This window comes from Kogia breviceps, chromosome 14, assembly GCF_026419965.1.
Source record: "Kogia breviceps isolate mKogBre1 chromosome 14, mKogBre1 haplotype 1, whole genome shotgun sequence".
In the NCBI taxonomy this organism is placed as follows: domain Eukaryota; kingdom Metazoa; phylum Chordata; class Mammalia; order Artiodactyla; family Physeteridae; genus Kogia; species Kogia breviceps.
The window spans coordinates 82,179,964-82,201,520 of record NC_081323.1 but is presented as its reverse complement, the minus strand read 5'-3'; the positions used below and the strand labels follow the sequence as shown (position 1 = coordinate 82,201,520).

The 21,557-nt window shown below is 47.7% G+C and overlaps 1 protein-coding gene across 2 annotated transcripts in view; it reads left to right on the top strand.

Moving 5' to 3' along the window:
• HIP1 (huntingtin interacting protein 1) overlaps nt 1-21,557 on the top strand; it is a 154,307-nt gene that overhangs the window by 109,358 nt on the left and 23,392 nt on the right. For both annotated transcript variants that reach the window (XM_067013922.1, XM_067013923.1), the window contains exons 5-16: nt 5,795-5,875; nt 7,955-8,031; nt 8,499-8,560; nt 12,312-12,452; nt 14,130-14,187; nt 17,439-17,514; nt 17,616-17,756; nt 18,012-18,109; nt 18,474-18,546; nt 19,125-19,308; nt 19,832-19,920; nt 20,294-20,410. In XM_067013922.1, coding sequence (XP_066870023.1) covers nt 5,795-5,875; nt 7,955-8,031; nt 8,499-8,560; nt 12,312-12,452; nt 14,130-14,187; nt 17,439-17,514; nt 17,616-17,756; nt 18,012-18,109; nt 18,474-18,546; nt 19,125-19,308; nt 19,832-19,920; nt 20,294-20,410 — 1,197 coding nt within the window. The remainder of the gene's footprint in view (nt 1-5,794; nt 5,876-7,954; nt 8,032-8,498; nt 8,561-12,311; nt 12,453-14,129; nt 14,188-17,438; nt 17,515-17,615; nt 17,757-18,011; nt 18,110-18,473; nt 18,547-19,124; nt 19,309-19,831; nt 19,921-20,293; nt 20,411-21,557) is intronic.

Genomic DNA, 21,557 nt, shown 5'->3' with positions numbered 1-21,557 from the left:
GCAGTCTTTGTCTTTCAAATGGACACTTACTCTGTTTACATTTATTATAATTCATAATATGTTTAGATTTATATCTCCCATCTTATTTTATGCTATTTGTCCCATCTGTTCTGTTTCTATTTCTCTCATTGTGTGCCTTCTATTAGATTGATTGGGTATTTTCTTTCTCATTCAATTTCCCCCTCATTACTAGTGGAAAGATAAAAAATAAAAGCAGAGGTTTTGGTTTTTTAAAATTTTTTGATAATGTTATCTAATAGTTACAAAGTGCATGCTTAGGTTTTCAATGTCTAAAATTCATATTAATGTCTAAATATCATATCTGTTTCCAGTATAGCACAAAGACCTTAGAATATTTTAACCCCATTCACTCCCTTGTATGTTGTTGTCATGCACTTTAACTTTTGTTGCTTTTAGACCCTAGAAGATATTTTATTTTAATTGTCTTATTCTGCACTCTTCATTTCCTCTTAGATCTCAGGCCATCCATTTGGGATCTCTTTCTTTCTGCCTGAGTTATTTCCTTTAGAACTTCCTTTAGTGAGAGTCTGCTGGTGGCAAACAACCACTTTTACCTGATGGAGAATGTCTTTATTTCACCCTCATTCATGGAAGATATTTTCTCTGACTTTAGAATTCTGGGATAATAGTTCTTTTCTTTCAGCACATGGAAGATATTAGGCAAGATGTCCTTCCACCGACTTCTGGCTTCCATCATTTTTATGAAGTCTGCTGTCAGACTTACCATTGCTTCTTTGAAGCTAATCTGTTTGTTTCTCTGTTTTTAAGTTCTTAGTATTTATCTAGATGTGAATTTATTCTAGATTCTTTGGACTTTTTAAATCTGTAGATTATTATATTTTATCAGTTACGAAAAATTCTCATTGTCTCTAAATATTGATTTGCTTCATTCTTTGTTTTCCTCTAAGACTTTGGTTAGCAGTATTTTAGACTTTCTCACTCTATTCCCCATGTCTTTAAACCACTATTTCATTTTTTTCTACCTGTTTGTTTGTCTCTATACTGCATTCTGGATAATTTCAGTAAATCTAGCTTTCAGTTCACTTATTCCCTCTTCAGCTGGGTCTAATCTGTTGCTAAACCTCTCCATAAGGTTTTCAATTTTAGTATCATTTTCATTTCTTGGAATTTTAGGTTTGGTTTTGTTTTGTTTTTTCTAATCTGCTTGGCATTCTTTATAATTTATTGTGCCCTGCACATATTTTGAAACAGTCTCTAATTTTTTTAGGCTTGTTAAATATAGTGGTTTTATATATCACTTTTTATAATTCTAGTATCTAAAGCCCTTAGAGGTCTGTTTCTGCCATCTGTTGTTTTGATGAATTTTGCTCCTGCTATGTAGTTTCTTTTTGTATTTAGTTACTTTTCTACTGTGAGCTGCTCATTTTCCTGGAGATTTTTTTGGTGGGAATTCTTTGAATTCTAACAAAGGCAGCTTCCTCCAGAGGGAATTGGCACTTGCATCCATTAAGATCACTCTAAATTAAATTCTCAGCTTAAAAGTTTTGTGAATTCTGAGCAGACCCCCTTGAGGACTGGTTCATGGGTCCAATTCTCAGCAGTAGTTTTTTCTGCCCTCTGATCACAACAGTGGTTTAAGGCAGTAGATTTTCTTTGCAGTCCTCAGGGGGCACTCATCCAGTGCCGGAGTACATGTGTGTTATTTCCAATTTACCCTTAATTCCCCTGCACCGAGGAGGAAGTCTTTTGGCTCTTCCACTAGACTCCTCAAGTTGGGCAGGTGAGAGCCCTGCCTCCTGTTCACCACCTGGGCCTTAAGGCCCAGAAAACCAAAACTCAGGTTCACTTGATGTGGCAAAGTGCCCCCTCCCCACCATTCCCTGACCTCATCAAGTCATTTGCTCTCTGAATATCTGAATTACTCAGTTCCTGGCCTGAGGATTCCTTACTCTCTTGCAAGTTCATTAATGCCTTCAAAGCATTTTTAATATTTCACTCAATATTGTTAGTAGTTTTCAGTGGGAAGGTCAACCCAGGTACCTAGCCTGCCTGCCTTGTTATCCAAAATAGAATTCTTTTAGGTCCTTTTTCCTATGTAGTCTGTCTCTTCCATTTGACTAGGAGTTTCTGAAGTTAGAAACTTCTTTTACTTTTTTTTCTTAATTAAGACCTTATTTTTTTTAAGAGCAGTTTTGGGTTCACTGAAAAATTGAGTAGAAAGTAGAGAGTTTCCATATACCTGCCCTGCCCCCAAACATGCATAGCCTCCCCTAATGGATGAACCTACTGACACATCCATCACAGTCACCAAAGGCCATAGTCTACGTTACAGTTCACTTGTGGTGTTGTACATTCTGTGGGTTTGGACAAATGTATCCATCACACAGAATATTTTCACTGACTTAAAAATCCTCTGTGCTCTACCTGTTCATCCCACCCCACCCCTACTCACTCCCCACCCCTACCCCCTCAACTCTTGGCAACCACTGATCTTTTTACAGTCTCCATAGTTATACCTTTTCCAGATGTCATATAGTTGGAATCATATAGTATGTAGTCTTTTCAGACTGGCTTCTTTCAGTAATATTCAATTAAGTTTCCTCCACATCTTCTCATGGCTTGATAGCTCATTTCTTTTTACTGCTCAGTAATATTCCACTGTTTGGATGCATCACAGTTTACGTATCCATTCACCTACTGAAGGTCATCCTGGTTGCTCTGCAACATGTGGGATCTTCCCGGACCAGGGCTCAAACCCATGTCCCCTGCATTGGTAGGAGGATTCTTAACCACTGCGCCACCAGGGAAGTCCCAGAGTAGAAGGTTTTAATTTTAATGAAGCCCAGCTTACCAATTATTTCTTTCATTGATTGTGCCTTTGGTGTTGTATCTAGAGTTATCACCATTCGCAAGGTCATCCAGGTTTTCTCCTTTGTAATCTTCTAGGAGTTTTATAGTTTTGCATTTTACATTTAAGTCTTTGATCCATTCACCTTTTACTTTTTTAAAATATAATCCATTTTAAAATTTTTCATTCATTTTATTTATTTATTTTTGGTTGTGCTGGGTCTTAGTTGTGGCTGGTGGGCTCCTTAGTTGCAGCCAGCGGGCTCCTTAGTTGTGGCATGGGAACTCTTAGTTTCAGCATGCATGTGGGATCTAGTTCCCTGACCAGGGTTCTAACCCGCGTACCCTGCATTAGGAGGCGAATTCTTAACCACTGCACCACCAGGGCAGTCCCCACCTTTTTGATCCTCATACATTTTCACATGAAGTATAGTTGTCTTTGATGGTGAGCATATTTTTGCTTTTTCTACTTCTCACTACTTTCTGATTTTTCTATAATGAACAAGTATATCATAAAATACGAATTTTCATAGAAAATTAATACATTATGAAATACTGTCATCTCTGGCATTGATGTTTTTAAACTCCTTTGATTACTCAACTCTCTTTGGTGCCCCTTGAGGCATCTTTCAAAGGATTCCTCTATGCTAGAGGATGTAGATGCACTTAGAAGAAAATGTAGAAGTCAAGACTCACGTGGGAGCCACAGTTATTCAGTTTAAGGTTCTTTGTGCCCCATTTCCCTTTTCTTTTGTATATAATGGGGAGTTGCCAGCATCACTCTAAGCCTAGCTTCTGCCCAGGCACCTAAGACATGACTGCATGGGCAGACTCCATGGGAAGGCTTCTTCTTTACCAGCTAAGTTTAGTCCCATTTCAAACCCCCATCCCAGGTATAATACCATAGATGCTCTTAGTCCGTTGAAATCCATCTGGAGGAGGTGTTTCCTCTCCTGTGTTTAGATAGAGAGACAAAAGAAAGGAGATAGCCCATAGTCAGGCTGTGATTACTAAGGATGGGAGACTTAAGGTTCTTAAATGAGAAGCATCGTCCAGAATTTACCCAAAGGATGTTTGTACACAAGATGATACTGTAAGAATGTTCATCGAAACATAGTTTACATAGGAAAACTTGTCTACAACTAAAACACACAACAGTAGGAAGCTAGTCTGATAAATTACAGTACAGACTTATAATGTACTGGGTAGTTACGAAAAATAATGATACAGAAGAAAATTTAAGAAGATGGAAAAAATTGCAGTATATTAAGTGAAAAAAACCATATTGATCCCATTTTATCTTTTAAAATAAAGGTGGAGCACAGAGGATTTCTAGGGCAGTGAAACTACTCTGTATGATACTATAATGGTAAATCCATGTCATTATACATTAGTCAAAACCCATAGGATGTACAGCACCAAGAGTGAACCCTAATGCAATCTTTACTTTGGATGATAACGATGTGTCAGTTTCATCAATTATAACAAATGTCCCGCTCTGGTGAGGGATGTTAACAGTGGAAGAGGCTGTGTATGTGTGGGGACAGGGGGGACATGGGGAATCTCTGTACTTTCTGTTCCATTTCGCTGTGACCCTAAAACTCCCCTAAAAAATTAAGTCCATTTAAATTGAAAAGATAACATTGTGAACCCCAAAATGTTAGCCATGATTATATCTGGTGGTTAGGTTAAGGGTGATTTGTTTGCATACGTACTTTTTTACATTTTCCAAATGTTCTTTCTAATTTTGTTTTTCACTGTATATCAACATTTTATTAAAATTTTTCCAAATTTTTATTGTGATAAAATACACATACCATGAAATTTACTACCTTAACCACTTCTCAAGTGTACAGTTGAGTGGTATTAAGTACGTTCATAATGTTGTATAATCATCACACCATCCATCTCTGAAACTTTTCATCTTGTAAAATTGGAAATCTATATCCATTAAACAATAACTCCCCATTCCCCTCCCCACCTCCAGCCCCTAGAAACCACCATTTTACTTTCTGTCTCAAGATTTTTTACTAATCTAAGTACCTCATATAAATGGAATCATATACAATTTGTCCTTTTGTGACTGGATTATTTCACTTAACATAATGTACTCAAGATTCATTCATGTTGAAAACAAAAAGATTCATTCATGTTGTAGTACATGTCAGAATTTCCCTTTTAAGACTGAATAATATTCCGTTGTATGGGTATATCACATTCTGTTTATTCATTCATCTGTCGATGGACACTTTGGTTGCCTCCATGTTTTAGCTCTTGTAAATAATGCTTCTATGAACATGGTTGTGCAAATATTTTCAAGATCCTTCTTTCAATTCATTTGAGTATATACTGAGAGGTGGAATTTCAGGATCATGTAGTAATTCTATTTGTAATTTTTTGAGGAGCTGCCATACTGTTTTCCACAGTTGCTGTACCATTTACATCCCCACTGACAGTGTCCAAGGGTACCAATTTCTCCACATCCTCCCCAGCACTTTTTTTTTTTGATATTAGCTTTCCTAATAGATGTGAGGTGGTATCTCATTGTAGTTCTTTTTTTAAATTTTTGTTGGAGTATAGTTGCTTTACAGTATTGTGTTAGTTTCTATTGTACAGTGAAGTGAATCAGCAATATGTATACATACATCCCCTCTTTTTTGGATTTCCTTCCCACTTAGGTCACCACAGAGCATTGAGTGGAGTTCCCTGTGCTATACAGTAGGCTCTCGTTAGTTATCTATTTTATACATAGTATCAATAGTGTATATATGATTATATCTGGTGGTTAGGTTAAGGGTGATTTGTTTGCATATGTACTTTTTTACATTTTCCAAATTTTCAACAGCAGATGTATGTTATTTTCACACAAAAAATATATGTTCTTTCAAAAAGAAATCCTGGCTGTAGATCTCTCAAACCAATGTTCTTCGTGTTGACACCCTGCTTTCTTTCCTCATCCTGAAAGGGCCACCTGAGTGAGGGGTATGGGCAGCTTTGCAGCATCTACCTCAAACTGCTGAGAACGAAGATGGAGTACCACACCAAAGTGAGTCTTTGCGACAGCCCTGCTGCCACTGAGAGCCATGCACTCCCCCCGCCCCCGCTTCCCCCACCTCCCTGCCCTGTCCCCCCACACCTTGGCTGGGCTTAGTTGTCAAGTTTTCCAGGTAATGAGACAGCCTGGCTTCTCAGGGAGTGTTCACACCATATCCCAGCTATGTAAGGGGAAACATTTTATAGAGTGACTGCAGTCAGGCCCCTGGGATGTGACAAGGGGCCTGGGATTTTGGCCCAGGTCTTCTGCACCTTTTGTTCCCCATTTTGCAAATAGAAAGAGGAACCCGATCCACCAGGTGGCCTTATAAAAATACTTCAGAAGCACTGACTTGACTGTTAATAGAAACAATGCCTTCCATTTATATAGTAAGTTTCCACACAGGACCTTCTAATCAAGATATGACTTTAGCTGATATTTCTTTTTTTTATATAAGATTTTTTAATATTTATTTTATTTATTAGTATTTATTTTTGGCCGTGTTGGGTCTTCTTTGCTGCACGCGGGCTTTCTCTAATTGTGGCGAGCGGGGGCTACTCTTCGTTGCGGTGCGCGGGCTTCTCATTGCGGTGGCTTCTCTTGTTGCGGAGCACAGGCTCTAGGCACGCGGGCTTCAGTAGTTGTGCCTCGCGGGCTCTACAGCGCAGGCTCAGTAGTTATGGCACGTGGGCTTAGTTGCTCTGTGGCACACGGGATCTTCCCGGACCAGGGCTTGAACCCATGTCCCCTGCATTGGCAGGTGGATTCTTCACCCCTGCGCCACCAGGGAAGCCCTAGCTGGTATTTCTTACACACTTAATGCATGTAAAACTGTGTGCCAAGTGACATATAAGAAGAAGAAAAAAGGGTCTACTCTTTAGGCGTTTACAAATCTGTCGGGGAGAGAAGCTTATACACCTGCAGTAGCTGTGTAATAGTGCCGGGCAGGTATGTGTGCCTGCAGAAAAGTGCCAGGGATGTTTTGAAATGATGGAGGGATATGGCATCCTCAAAGGCAGAATGAAGGAGGTGGGTCTTGAGGTGGTCCTTGAAGGGTGGGTATGAGGCACAGAGGAGGTGAGGATGAATGGCATGCCAGGTGGGAGGGGAAATGGCCAGAATTAGGGAGCTGGCAGTGGAAATGGAGAAGGGGACCAGATCATCATAATGTCCAGACCGAGTGAGGAAGTAAATGCGACCAGAAGGATAAAGGAACCGGCCTGAGTCTCTGAGGCAGAGGAGCAGGGGTAGTGGGCCTGAGGGCAGGAAGGGGCTGCAAGGGCAGAGTGCCGGCTGTTCCAGCCAGAGAGGGAGGTGCCCGAGTGGAGGATTTCTGTCTTCAGAGCCTGAAGAACTCACACTGGCATTTAGAGCCCCCTTGGTGGACTGGCCACCCATCTCTCTGTGCTCCCCTCCACCTGCCCCGCTGCCCTGTGTTCCACCCGCTCCAGACAGACCATACTGAGGAAGAGAGCGGGATACAGATACTCCACAACTGATGATGCCACATCATTTCCCCTGACCGTGCGGGCGCTTGATGTAATATTTTCCAGCCTTCAAGTTTATTCTACTAATTATGTTTTGCTAAAGTTAATATGAGAATGGGTTTGCCTGCCCTGAGCTCACAATAGCCGCTTCAGGAAACGGCCAGAAGGCAGCGGGAAGCCTGGATAGTATTCAGACCATATTGGAAATAAGCAAAGGCTGCACTTGCCTGCGTGGTGTGGGTGTCAAGTTGAAGACCGACCACTCTCACACGCTCGGTGTCATTGCACCACGGAGAAGATGTCTGTGGCACAGGCTGTGAGCGAGGCCCCTCCCCTGGGTCCCAGGGTTGGGATGAAGCCTTCCCCTGTGATGATGGGTGGTGGGTGTTCTTTGTCGTCAACCAGTCACAGGACCTGTGTGTGCGTGTGTGAGGCTGTGAGCGCTGCCACACCTCCCCAGGCAGCTTGCAGACACCTGCACCAAGCAGAACCCACGTGCTGCGGCCCGAGCCCAGCGGGGCTGGCTTGCTTGATGTCGGCTTAGTTGGTCTGTATAGAGAGCTCTTGAGGTGCCCTGTGCTGACTTCCTCTGCCTCCCTTCCAGAATCCCAGGTTCCCAGGCAACCTTCAGATGAGTGACCGGCAGCTGGACGAGGCTGGAGAGAGTGATGTTAACAACTTGTGAGTGGCTGTCCTCACTTTCTAGACTCGACGAGAGAGAAAGCTTGGGTAGATGCTGTCACTTCCGGTTAGGGTCCCAGAGGGCCTGAGGGCAAGGGCAGTGGCTGGGGTGGGGACTAAAGCCCCTGAGTGACTTGACCTTGGGGCCACTTACTCCTGGCGCCTCCTCAAGAACCCTTCCAGGGCATCTCCCACTCCAGGCCTCCCTTCTCTGTGCCCCTCTGCCCTCTTTCTTTGCTGCTGTCACTGTTGAATTCGCCCTTCTTGATCTTCCAATGGCCTTAATACCCACTTAGGTCGGGGCTAAGAATTGAAGCTGGTGTGTGTGTGTGTGTGTGTGTGTGTGTGTGTGTGTGTGTGTGTTTGCACGTGTACACTGGTGGCAGTACAGGGCTTGGGGGCAGGGACAGGTGGAGCTCTGGCCTCGGGCCGTGGAGTATAAGCTCTCTTTCCTCTTGGGTCCCCAGTTTCCAGCTGACAGTGGAAATGTTCGACTACCTGGAGTGTGAACTTAACCTCTTCCAAACTGGTGAGTCTCTCCCTCCCGTCTGGCCCAAGCTTTCCTGGGCATCACCTAACCCCCAGTCTGGTTCCCTGCTTGGACCAGCTGGCCTAGCCCCCGTCTCCATACAAGTTGTGCAGCTCAGGGCCAGGGAGATGGAGCTGCCCACACTGTGTCTGTTCTCTTGGCCCTAGTGCGGGGAGGGGCTGAAGCCCAAGGGCATTTTCACGTGAGCAGAAAGACTGCGATCCCCACCACCCTGCTGGCCTCCCCACTAAGCCCAGGCCTCCAAGAGTCCAAAGACAGTTCCGGCCTCTGACAGACCCTAGACTGTGGCCCCAGCACTGGCTGGTCCTTTGGCCCAGGCCTGTGTGCTGCTCAGCTGGGCTGGCCCTCAGGGTGTGTTTCTGCCCAGGTGGCCTGCGCTGTCACCCTTTCTGCCCCGGCATCCCATGATACCTGGCTCTGTTTCCATAGGCCTTGATCACTTGCGTTATTAGCAATAGACGCTGAGCTCCTCCTCAAAAATCAGGAGCCATGCCTGCTCACCTCTGTTCTAGCCCCATGCCTGGCATATAGCAAGTGCTCAATAACCAAGTTTAGAATGGTTACTTTCTGCACGAACAGCAGTGAAGAAACAACAGGTGGACAGAGTTCATCAAATGTTGTCAGCGGGCTTCCCTGGTGGTGCAGTGTTTAAGAATCTGCCTGCCAATGCAGGGGACACGGGTTCGAGCCCTGGTCCAGGAAGATCCCACATGCCACAGAGCAACTAAGCCCATGCTCCACAACTACTGAGCCTGCGCTCTAGAGCCCGTGAGCCACAACTACTGAAGCCCACACGCCTAGAGCCCGTGCTCCGCAACAGGAGAAGCCACTGCAATGAGAAGCCCGTGCACTGCAATGAAGAGTAGCCCCCGCGCGCAGCAACAAAGACCCAACTCAGCCAAAAATAAATAGATTAAATAAATAAATTTATTTTAAAAAAATACTGTCGACACCCAGCAGAATGCTCTGAAATTATCTGGGGAGAATTAGCTAGAGTTTTCTAGAGAGATCTCCCCCAAGTCTTCGCACAAACTCTTCCATGGTTAAATGGCGGTGGTTTTCTCATCCCCCAGAGAGCAGTGATTTGGAATCAAGAGCGTCTTCTACACGTTTCCCCACCCGCCCCCCCATCCTCAGTCACCTCTTGTGAGCCACAGAAATCGAGAGAGCTGGTATTAGAAGAAGTCTGTCCGGCTTCTGAGTCCTAGTCTGTGACCCTGTAAGATTGAGACCAGAACCTTCAGAAGGAGGCCCTGCGGTTTCAACTGCGGGAAGCTTGGGCCAGTTACAATTAACATTTATTTGGTGCACTTGCAGTGATTCTCAAAGTGTGGTCCCTGGACGAGCAGCATTGGCATCACCTGAGAACGTATTAGAAATGCACATTCTCGGCTCCCACCCCAGACCTCCTGAATTAGAATCTCTGCGGGTGGGGCCCAGCCATCTGTTTTAACGAACTCCCCAAGTCTGCACTGTCCAACAGGGTAGCCACTGGCCACATGTGACTATTTAAATTAATTATGATCAAGTAACATTCAAAAGTCAGGGCCTCAGTTGCACTCATTACATTGCAGGCACTCAGCGGCCACACATGGCTAGCATATTGGACACACGTACAGAGCCCTTCCATCGTCACAGAATTCTACTGGAGTGAACCTATGGGGGGATTCTGATGCATGCTACAGTTTGAGAAGCACTGAGCTAGAAAATAGTTTTCAACCCTGGCTGCATATTAGAATCACCTGGGGGGCTTTTGAAACCCACTAATGCCCCAACCCTACCCCAGACCAATTAAAAAAGAAGGGGGCATGGAGGAGTTGCAGGCAGACATTAGTAGTTTTCAAATTTCCCCAGGTGATTTTAATCAATCTCAAAGCAAATGGGAAGGGCCACTGCACTGTTGCCATGAACTTTATAGGACATTCTCATTTAATCCTTACGAGACCTCCTTACAAGACCCTTAAGAGGTATGTGCTATTAGAACCATCTGCATCTTATAGAAAAGCATCTGGAGGCACAGAGAGGTTGAGTAACTTGCCCAGGGTCACACAGCTCTAGATGTTACTAGATGCCAAGGGCCATTCCTGGAAAGTGGCAGGCAGGCCGGGAGATGGAGCAGCCTGGGATTCCTTGCCAGCGTGGAGCCTAAGGAAACCAGGAGATTTGGGGATGGCCGCCTCGCAGTGACAGCTGCTTTTAATTTGTGTCAAGAAGAAAAGCTGCTTTTTAATTAGAGCCGTTTGGTTTTTTTTTTTTTTTCCTTTCACTTGCCAGACTAAGCCTGTTAACAGGGACTAGTACAGCCAGGGAAGGTCGAACACAGTGGCTCCGGGCTTTCCTCTGGGGCAGTCCCACTCGCTGAGGGACTGCAGGGAAAGTCTTTCGGTGCCAGCCACGTGCAGGGTCTCTGGAGGTGGTGGGCAGCCTCTGCAGGGAGGAAGTCAGCCCTGGCCAGTGGTGTGCACTCTGGGTCCACGGCCAGGCATCTAGTTGCTTGGTGTAGGAGCAAGGGGCAAGGGGCAGGGGGTTAACGTGGAGGGGTCTGTGGGAGCAGCTTGCTCTCTGGAGCCCGGGAGAATGGAGGGCAGTACTTCCGTTGACCGGCTCCCCCAAGGAGCTCCGTCAGCCTTGATCCTGATGGTTCGTCCTCTTCCTTGCTCCTTGCCCTGGGTCCTCGCAGCCTCTCCTCCAATTGTCCACCAGGATTCCTGCATTTCCCCCCTTGTGGTGTTCCAAGAACCTTGTGACAAGCCAGCAGGAAGCCAAGGCTGAATTATTTCCTTCTTCGTGTTCTGATCAATGTTTGATAGTTTCCCCACATGTTTTCTATTGCACCACCAGACTGGGTGCTTCTCGGGGTCAAGATCACCGTGAGACCAAGTTCATGCCTGAGACAGAGGGCTGGATTGGCTGTCAAAAGCCCCCTTCGGGGCTTCCCTGGCGGCGCAGTGGTTGGGAGTCCGCCTGCCGATGCAGGGGGCGTGGGTTCGTGCCCCGGTCCGGGAGGATCCCTCGTGCCGCGGAGCGGCTGGGCCCGTGAGCCATGGGCGCTGGGCCTGCGCGTCCGGAGCCTGTGCTCCGCGGCAGGAGAGGCCCGCGTACCGCAAAAAAAGAAAGAAAAAAAAAAGCCCCTTTCGATCCTGAAAAACTGATTCCCCATAAAACGGAGGGCTTCCCTTGAACAAGAGCCCACCTCCCGATTAAATCAGAAACCTTAAAAGAGGATGTGTTCTTCCTGCCCGTATGGGAGGGAGGTGGAGGAGGGGACATGAAGCTCCTCAGACCGGAAGGAGGCATTCGGGATGCTCCCCCAGTTAATCCCTTTCCTCGGCTCCCGCCGGGCTGTGCACAGAGTAGAGCAAGTTCATTTCACCTGTTTGTGACACACAGAGCATCTTGGCTGCCAGGGCCACAGGCTCCCCGGTCTAGCTGTCACTGGCCACAGGGGCTCTGGCTTTTAACTCACCATCTCTCAGCAAAACCGCTTCTTGGCTTTGTGACCACCTTCAAGTTACTTACTCCCCTGTGACCACCTTCAAGTTACTGACTCCCCTGTATGACGGGGATACTCTTGGCTACCCCATAGGAGGGTTGAAAGGGTTAAATGCATTCATTCCATGAGATCATGGTTGCACAGAACAGCTCCCCGTGTGTTAGACTCCTGCCTTCTCCCGTCTGAGGTCGCCTCTAATTTCCTAGCTCTGCTGCCTCTCCCCTTTCTGTCCCCTAGTGTTCAACTCCCTGGACATGTCCCGTTCCGTGTCAGTGACGACAGCCGGGCAGTGCCGCCTAGCCCCGCTGATCCAGGTCATCTTGGACTGCAGCCACCTCTATGATTACACTGTCAAACTTCTCTTCAAACTCCACTCCTGTGAGTATACGGGGCTTGGTCTCTGGAAACTTCTGGCCGGAAGGAGGTTCACAGCCTGAGGCTGTCCCTGGAGGGAAGCAGCTCCCCCCAGTGCCCTTGGTTTTCTGCTCCTGATCCAGAAGGCCCTGGAGCTCCAGGCTGTCTTGAGACGAGACGAGCAGAGCCAAGCCTTGCTGAGCTCAGGGAAGCACCTGGCCTGCCAGGGCAGTGACTCAGGGTGGACCTCACCCTCCACCTCCAGCACTACCACGTCTCCGTCCATATGTGTCAGGTACCCTCCAGACCACACAGATGAGAACAGACCTGGCCTAGAGCAAAGGCAGCAGTTTCCAAAGAGTTCATCAACGCCGTCTCTTTGTACAAGTGGGTTTTTGTGGAGAAGTGTAAAATATAAAACAGGGCTGCTCACATAAATGGAAGGCCACACCTTCCCTAGCCACAGATCCTTGGGATAGTTTCTCGGGATGTATTTTGGAAACTACTGGTCTTGTGGAAGTTCTTCTCCGTTTATGTGCTTCGTATTTAAAACAGTGTATGTGGGTGCTGCTTCCCATATCCCAGAGGACTCTGATGTGGGTGGTCCCTGGGTCACACTGTGAAGTGGCCATCGTGAAGGGTATACACATTCAGAGTGCATGGATGATGGGAAGCCGAGAAAAATCAAGACTCAAATGGATATTAGCAAGGTCTTATTGCAGAAGCCTAGGACAAGGGGTACTCTGGAACAGGTCACTGACAAGAAGTAGATCTGGTTATTTAAACCAGAACACGGGAAACAGCATCACTCATTAATCTAGGAGGGTTTCATGGGAGGGAGGGTGGAATTCTATGTTCAAGGGTTAGCAGGGTTTTGGAGCAGGGGGGCGTGTCTGAAGGAAGCAGAGAGGGTAGACTAAACCCCAAGAAAAGAAGGCAGGCAGTTGCATAGAAGCTCTGAATACAGATGCACTTTGTCCTGAGATACTACAGAACTAGTTGTGCACTAGGACATCCCCACTTCCTCCTGTAAAGTGGTGAGTTGTGATAACAGACAGGTAGTTGTTTGGGTTTAAAGGCCTTCTTTAAAGGCAGAGCAATACACAAGACCTTCGAGAACTGTGTGGTCAGGGAAAAAGGGATGCTCCGTACAGTATATGCTTTTCTGAAAATAAACGTTTTCTTTTAGAATAGATTTAGATCTACAGAAAAGTTGCAGAGATAGTTCAGAGAGTTCCCCTATACCCCTGAACCCAAGGGTCTCAGTCCTGCGGTCTTTGCCTGTCTCTGGCAGGCTCTCTGGGTCTCTCCCAGACTCATGTCTGTGCTGGGCCTCACCCAGTGTGCCCAGTCCACACAGCCCCTGGGAGAGAGGCCCCCTCTGGGGCCTGCCGTGGTCCACGCTGCTGTTTGGGTCAGGTCACTGCTGCTGTAGTCAGGGACGTAACTTCCATCCTGCTCCGCCGAGAGTGGCTTGCAGTCCAGGAGCAAACAGAAGGATAGATTTCACTGATAAGTAGCCTCAGAGTCCCTTCTGGCCCCACTGGGCCCTCTTGGTTACCAGTCCCAGGGCAACTCTAGGTGAAGAATGCCTTCCTGCCGGGCTGGCCCCCGGCCCCAGGAGGGATGGTCCCTTCCCGCTGTGTCTTGCCTGCCCTCTGGTCCTCCTGTTCCCTCTTAGTCTTTTCCAATTTCTTCCAGGTCTTCCAGCCGACACCCTGCAAGGCCACCGGGACCGCTTCATGGAGCAGTTCACAAAGTAAGTGGCTTAAGCGAGAGAAAGGAAGGCAAATCTAAAAGTTCTATAAAGTCAATTAATCCATGCAGGAAGCACTTGCTTTCAAGTCATCGAGGGGTGAGGGTATCTGTTTTAATGCTTTAAAAAGCGAAGGAAAAGAAGATGGCAGCAAACCTACCAGTGGCTGGGGAAGCTATCGGTTCTCTAATAAATCTCATAGAGAATGACAGTTTCATTCATTCAGTCATCCTGCTTTATTCCCAGGTCTTCATCCTCTTCCGTTTTTCTTCTCCCTAAGTTCTCACGGTTTTATACCGTATACATGCTGACAACTCCCAAAGATATAACTCCAGCCGAACCTTACCTCTGAATTCCAGGTTCACATCCCCAGTGGTCTATTTGACATCACTATACCACACTTACATCTCAAACTAAACTCTAGCTCTTCTTCAAAAACCTTTTTCTTTCCCTTCTATCTCAATAAACGCTGCCCACCGTCCACTTAGGACAGAGATCCGGAACTCACCATTTTCCTCATTCCCCATGTCCAATCTATTAGCAAGTTCAGATGATAATTGACAAAGAGATCTTGTCTCTGGTCATATCTCCCATCTCTTCAACTTCCATTGCTGTCTACCAGGACCCTCCGATATAGACGGGATGCTCTGGATTTCAGCTCCTGCCCCCTGCAATCCTATCCCCACCCAGCAGTTAGAACCACCTTGTAAAAACATAAATCCCTTGCTTACAACCTTTCAATGGCTTCTGATTACACTGAGAATCAATTCAAAGCCTTTCTCTGTGGTCTGCAAGGCCCCTACATGATCTGGCCCCTGCCCGCCATCTGTGACCTTGTCTCCAGTTCTCCAAGTGTTTCAGCCACATAAGGTCCTCTTCCAGTTCCTGGAACATAGCCTGCGCTCAGAGGCTTAGCACTTGCTGTTCCCTGTCCTCAGGATGCTCTTCTCCCAGCCTGGCCAGCTCCATTCAGGTCATCTTCAGTCACCTCCACACAAAGACAGTCTCTGGCCCCTCACTTGGGGTCTTTTTCCCTACCTTCTGCTCCTCCAACCCCACCCTCATATTCTCCATCACAGCACCCTGTTTATTTCCTCCCTAGTTCTTAGCATGACTTGACTTTTGTTTGACTGTCTTGCCCATTATTGTATCTCTAGCACCTGATTCACAGCAGTCAATTAAGCCTATAGTGTTCAATCATGTTTGAATGAATTAATAAGCTAATCAGCTAGTCTAGAAGAGGAAGAGCTTGTCTGACAGAAGGGCAAATTATTCTGGTGCATTTGGGAAAGAAAATTGGTGAGGAGATGAGAAGTCCAGCTCATCTTTCAATGAAGCATGCCCCAAGAAGAAGGGACAGAATGGAGGGAGAGACAGGAGGACAGAGCGGTGTGTGGGGGGGAGGAGGGGAGACCGGGAAAAGTATTCGCATGATGTTTTCCTTGTTAATTTCTTCACCCGTGACTGCAGAAAAAGCATCGCCCCACCCCCACAAGCTGAGGGTTCTTTTGCACGTTCCTGAGCAACAATCAGAGAGGGCAAGTTCGGGGTTGTGCTATCCTCCTGGTTTCCTTGTTCCGTTTGAAAAGCCTCGTGTGTTTATTCTATAATAAATGACTTATTAAATGCTAGGAGACAGGCCCTGGGGCTGATTTCCTGGCATGTTAAATTCCAGTAGCTTAGGAAAGCAGCAGAGCCTATTACTGTTGGCTCCAGCCCAGAAAGCAGGGAACGTGTGGTCAGGTGATTCTATTTCCTTTCATTTTCTGAGATGCTTATAAAAGCATCTCCCGTGAGTGCCGCCTCCCCTTCTCTTCCACAGACACGCGGCTGAGGCCTCAATGTCCCCGAATTCTGGGAAAGCAACAGCGATGTCACGGGGACAGCCCTAACCTTGGGTCTGAAGGGTTATCATGAGTCCCCAGGAGTTTCTTTTATTGGGCTAAGCTGGAGAAAATTCTGTGCTGCAGAGAGAGGGTGCTGAGATCCCTGACCCTCTTTTATTATATCTCAGAAAATATGTCTGGTGCCCTCAGTTTTGTTGGCCTTCAGTGTTTAGATTCAAAATGGAGACTTGAGGAAGAGAAAAAATTGGGGTTTCTTTATTCCTATATTCATCCAAGATTAGGACACAGTATAAATGGTTTTTCTTCAAGCAATATTGCTGAGTAATTCCTCCATGCCTGGTACTACTTTATTTTTATTTATTTTTAAATTTTTTAATTTTTTAAGTTTTTTTAACATCTTTATTGAAGTATAATTGCTTTACAATGTATTTTTATTTTTTAATTAATTTTTATTGGAGTATGGCTGCTTTACAATGTTGTGTTAGCCTCCACTGCACAACAAAATGAATCAGCCGTACACATACTGATTTCCCCTCCCTTTGGACTTCCCTCCCATTTTACCACAGTGCATTAGGTAGAGTTCCCTGTGCTCTACAGTATGTTCCCATCAGTTGTCTATTTTATACATAGTATCCATAATGTTTATGTGTCCATCCCAGTCTCCCAGTTCCTCCCTCCCCACCCCTTTCCCCCTTGGTATCCATACATTTGTCCTCTATGTCTATATCCCTACTTCTGCTTTGCAGATAAGATCATCTATACCATTTTTCTAGATTCCACATGTATGCGTTAATATACGAGATTTGCTTTTCTCTTTCTGACTTACTTCACTCTGTATGACACTCTCTGGGTCCATCCACATCTCTACTAATGACCCAATTTCGTTCCTTTTTATGACTGGCCCGGTACTATTTTAAACCTAGCTCAGCAGGGCCCAGTCTCTGCCTTCTAGAAGCTTATAGTCTCGTGGAGGAGATAACAAATAGCGCTCAAATAAGGGGAATTCATTAAAAAGAGATCTACCGTAGTAATTAAGTTCCCTTCCCTCTTCGTATCATTAGTTGGTTTATCCTCAGAAATTTATTTTAATATTACTCTAAGCCAAACATCGCTAGGAAGATACATCTGCCAAACAACAGCATATATTCTACGGTGATGCAGAAATTAGTTTTTGGACTGTCTACTCTTCCAAAGGATTTTGTGGTTTGAATTACTCTTCCCCCGATCAGTGAGGACTGGCTATAAATAATCTCTCCCTGCAGCATCCTAATTACATCCTAGCACCATGGAGGCCATCTCCTTGGCAGCCTGTGCCCGGGGGCTGGGCAGGCAGTAGGAAAGCAGTGTGTCCCCTCCTCGGGGCTGGTGAAGGCCCCCAGCAGCCCTCAGGCCTTTCTCCACCCTTAGGTTGAAAGATCTCTTCTACCGCTCCAGCAACCTTCAGTACTTCAAGCGGCTCATTCAGATCCCTCAGCTGCCAGAGGTGAGTGTCCCCGGCCACACCCAGGGAGCCGCTGAGTCCTGGAGGCTGTCTTAGAGGCTGGCAGGTGGGCAGGGTTTGAGGATGCTGTCTTCCCTTTTCAGAACCCACCCAACTTCCTACGAGCCTCCGCCCTGTCAGAGCACATCAGCCCCGTGGTGGTGATCCCAGCTGAGGCCTCATCCCCCGACAGCGAGCCAGTCTTAGAGAAGGATGACCTCATGGACATGGATGCCTCCCAGCAGGTGAGGACCACTTAGGAGGAAGCTCGGGCCTTCCCGTTGCCCCCGGGGAGGGCGGGAGGACCCGGGACAAGTTCAGCCACCTTCTAACCCAAGCGCTGACGTAGGCTGATCACGCTGCCCTGCGGTCCCTAGGAGGCGCCGTAAGTGGACCCGAACCAGATTAAGAAAGTATCCGTTCCCACGTGTCACTCGTGAGACCCACGCTGACTTCTCTGGGTCTCTAACCTTGTCCTTACTCCTTTCTGGTCACCGCAGAATTCATACGACAGCAAGTTCGATGACATCTTTGGCAGCTCCTCCAGCAGTGATCCCTTCAATTTCAACAGTCAGAATGGCGTGAACAGGGACGAGAAGTGAGTCAGGGCTGTAGAGTTAAAGCACGTGGTGCAAGAGCTAAATTAAGCCATGATCTCACTTGCCACACCCAACCAAAGAGGAATTCTTGGGCTTCTTCGATAAATGTCTTGACCTTCGAATACTGGCCCCTTTAAAATCCCAGAGGAAAATCGAATGAGGCTGAAATACCCATGGACCTGTGGGTGGTAGATTAGTATCTGGAAACACTGATGGTCATAGCGTATAACTTAACAGGATTTCAAAGAATTGTTCCCAAATTAACATCGGCTTTTAACCTCCTCCCCGGGTCTCCTAGCTCGCATTTAAAAGGCGAGGGATAGAAGCACAGTGGAAGCAAACTTGCTCTCCTTCTGTTCCCAGGGATCACTTAATTGATCAACTGTACGGAGAGATCAGTGGGCTGAAAGCACAGCTGGAAAACATGAAGACTGAGGTATGAATTGGGCTCTGATCCGCGTCTGGGCTTCACCGGAACATGACAGCTTTTAATATTAAATTTGCTTCACATCCACCCTTGTTGGGCCACATCTTGCCCAGGTCGTTATGTATTTCCAGTGCACTTACCCTTGAGAGCAGCATTTAAGCCACGCTCCAGGGGCCCTGTGATAGTGGGAGATAATTGTGGTCACCAGCTGGCTATGAAGCTGTGAGGTGAGAGACCTACTCTTCTCACTTGGCGATGAGAAGGTTTGACTTGTAGCTCTGCTGGCACTTTGCAGCGTCTGGTGCTGAGGCTTTACCCTGGGACCGGCAAATGTCCCCTCCACTTCTTCATTCCAGCTGGGCCATCACTGCTCCCAGGCCCCTCTAACAGAACCAGAACTCCCCTGCCGTCACCCCCTGTTGTTGTTGGGGGGGTGGCTTGTGGTGACCAGAAGCCTCCACTCTCGTGAGGCCTTGGGAGTGGGCTTCTTAGGAAGACCCAGGTGTTGATGTGGTCGGCGCTGGCAGCGTGGCAGGTCGGCCCCGCTCGGCCCCCCCCCCCGCGCTCATGCCCGGGCCCTCCCTCAGAGCCACCGAGCCGTGCTGCGGCTGAAGGGCCGCATCAGCGAGCTGGAGGCCGAGCTGGCCGAGCAGCAGCACCTGCGGCAGCAGGCGGCCGACGACAGCGAGTTCCAGCGGGCCGAGCTGGACGAGCTCAAGAGGAAGCGAGAGGACACGGAGAAGGCTCAGCGGAGCCTGACGGAGATCGAGAGTGAGCGGCTGGCACTGGGCTGGGCGTGAGGGTGGGGCCGGGGAGGGCGGAGCCCAGCGAGACCCCGGATGGAGGCTGAGGCCAGGCGCCAGAGCCCCCGCCTCGAGTCTGTCCGGGAGGCCGTCATGAATGCCACTGTCACCAGTCAGAAGGGCAGATCGGCGTCGGGGAGGTTGAGAGCCCCACTCGAGGCCTCGCTGCGAACACGGAGATGGGGCTACACGGGATGACGAAGGAGAGGGAGACTGAGAGAATTCGTGGCATAAAAGCCAAAAGCCCTGAAAAAGTAAATGCCGAGCATGAAATGCTCAAGGCATGCATCAGTGGAGGGATTTGAATTAGGTGAATTCTTCATTAAAGCAGACCTGCCAGGGGGCTTTATTTCAGTAGGGTTTTTGAGGGAGAAGGAGGTATATATGCTTGTGAAAAGGAGGGACTATCTTCTAGGGGTTCTGGCTTATTGGAAGGAGGGCAGAGGGGCCCCGCCAGTGCAGACCCCTCACGTTGGTCCTTGACAATACAGGGAAAGCCCAAGCCAACGAGCAGCGCTACAGCAAGCTAAAGGAGAAGTACAGCGAGCTGGTGCAGAACCACGCCGACCTGCTGCGGAAGGTAGGACCCTCGCCGCCCCCATCGGCACGTGCAGGCCCCGCTGCACGGGGGAGACGTGACTTGCGCCGCGTGGCTTCTCCAGGGCTGGCGCCCCCGCCGTTTCTTGGAAACCGCAGCTCCCTGGCCTCTTGTATCTCGAGCTCCACCTTAGGTGCCAGCCCCACTAGCGTTAGCATCATCCCCCATCTTTATCATTTTGGCACATAGTTGAGAGTTGAGCATCTGAAGATGACAGCTTCCTTCTAGGTGGGAAAGTGATGTCTGTGTCCCGACTCTAGGGCACTCACGGTCTGAATGCCGTCATTTGTTCCGGAAGGAAGATGGCCTTTGTGCTGGAGATACGCTAGTTCGAGACACTGTTCTTCTCTTACAGAATGCAGAGGTAACCAAACAGGTGTCTGTGGCCAGACAAGCCCAAGTGGATTTGGAACGAGAGAAAAAAGAGCTAGAGGATTCTTTCCAGCGCATAAGTGACCAGGCCCAGCGGAAGGTGAGTGAAGAAGTAGATGGGAATTGGCGGGGGGGGGGGGGGAGGGTGTCTGTCCGAGATGGAGGTGGGCCTTGAGCACTGCACAGATTGAAAGACCTCATCGTCTGCTTCACGAGCAGGTAGAGCCCTGTGGGAGGGTGACAAGGGACCATACGGGACAGGACGTGGTTACCCATGTGTAAGGGGTTAGAGGCATAACATGATGAAGGGTCTGAAGTTGAGTGGGGCTCATCAGCTAGGACGAGTCTCGAGGAGGTTTTGAAGTGGAAGCAGGTGGATGTCAGAGAGGAGTGGCATTTATAAAGACCCACAGCCAGAACTCCCATGAGTTGGGATGGGGTTGGCGGCAGGTCCGATTGGAGTAAAGAGATGTCGGGTGGATAAAATGGAACGCCTTACACTTAGAGTAGTGGCTTTCACGCTTTCCTGTGACCCAAAATGAAAAATACATCTAATGGGGCTTCCCTGGTGGCGCAGTGGTTGAGAATCCGCCTGCTGATGCAGGGGACACGGGTTCGTGCCCCGGTCAGGAAAGATCCCACGTGCCGTGGAGCGGCTGGGCCCGTGAGCCGTGGCCGCTGAGCCTGCGCGTCCGGAGCCTGTGCTCCGCAACGGGAGAGGCCCCAACAGTGAGGCCCACATACCACAAAAAGAAAAAAAAAAAAAAAATACATCTAATGGAAATCAAAGTTTCACAGAGCAATACTTATCCTTATTATGTGAATGCATGTGGATTTTTTTTGGGGGGGGGAGCTCTGTTTACTGAATTCTTTTAAAAATGTTAGCTGTGAATTCTTACTCATGGGTCACAACCTGCTCTTTGAAAAACATCACTTAGAAATCAAAGAAGGGAAATTGTTTCAAGACGGTGAGATGGGGTGAGTCAGCAGTATACCTACCGGGTGTTGGGATGCCTGAATTAAAGATCTCATTCTGCTTTAATTAGTGTTAGGGGCTCAAGCATGAAATTTGGGAAATGTCCCTAAAACTGCCCCCCGCCCCCCACCCGCCCTTGACATTTCCTGAAGCTGGAAAAAAAAAATTTTGGTACATTCTGAACTCTCACCTTCCCCCTGCTTTTTGTCAGGGTAAAACTTGCTTCTATATAAAAGAGTATACAAACCTCACAAGTATAGCTTGGGAATTT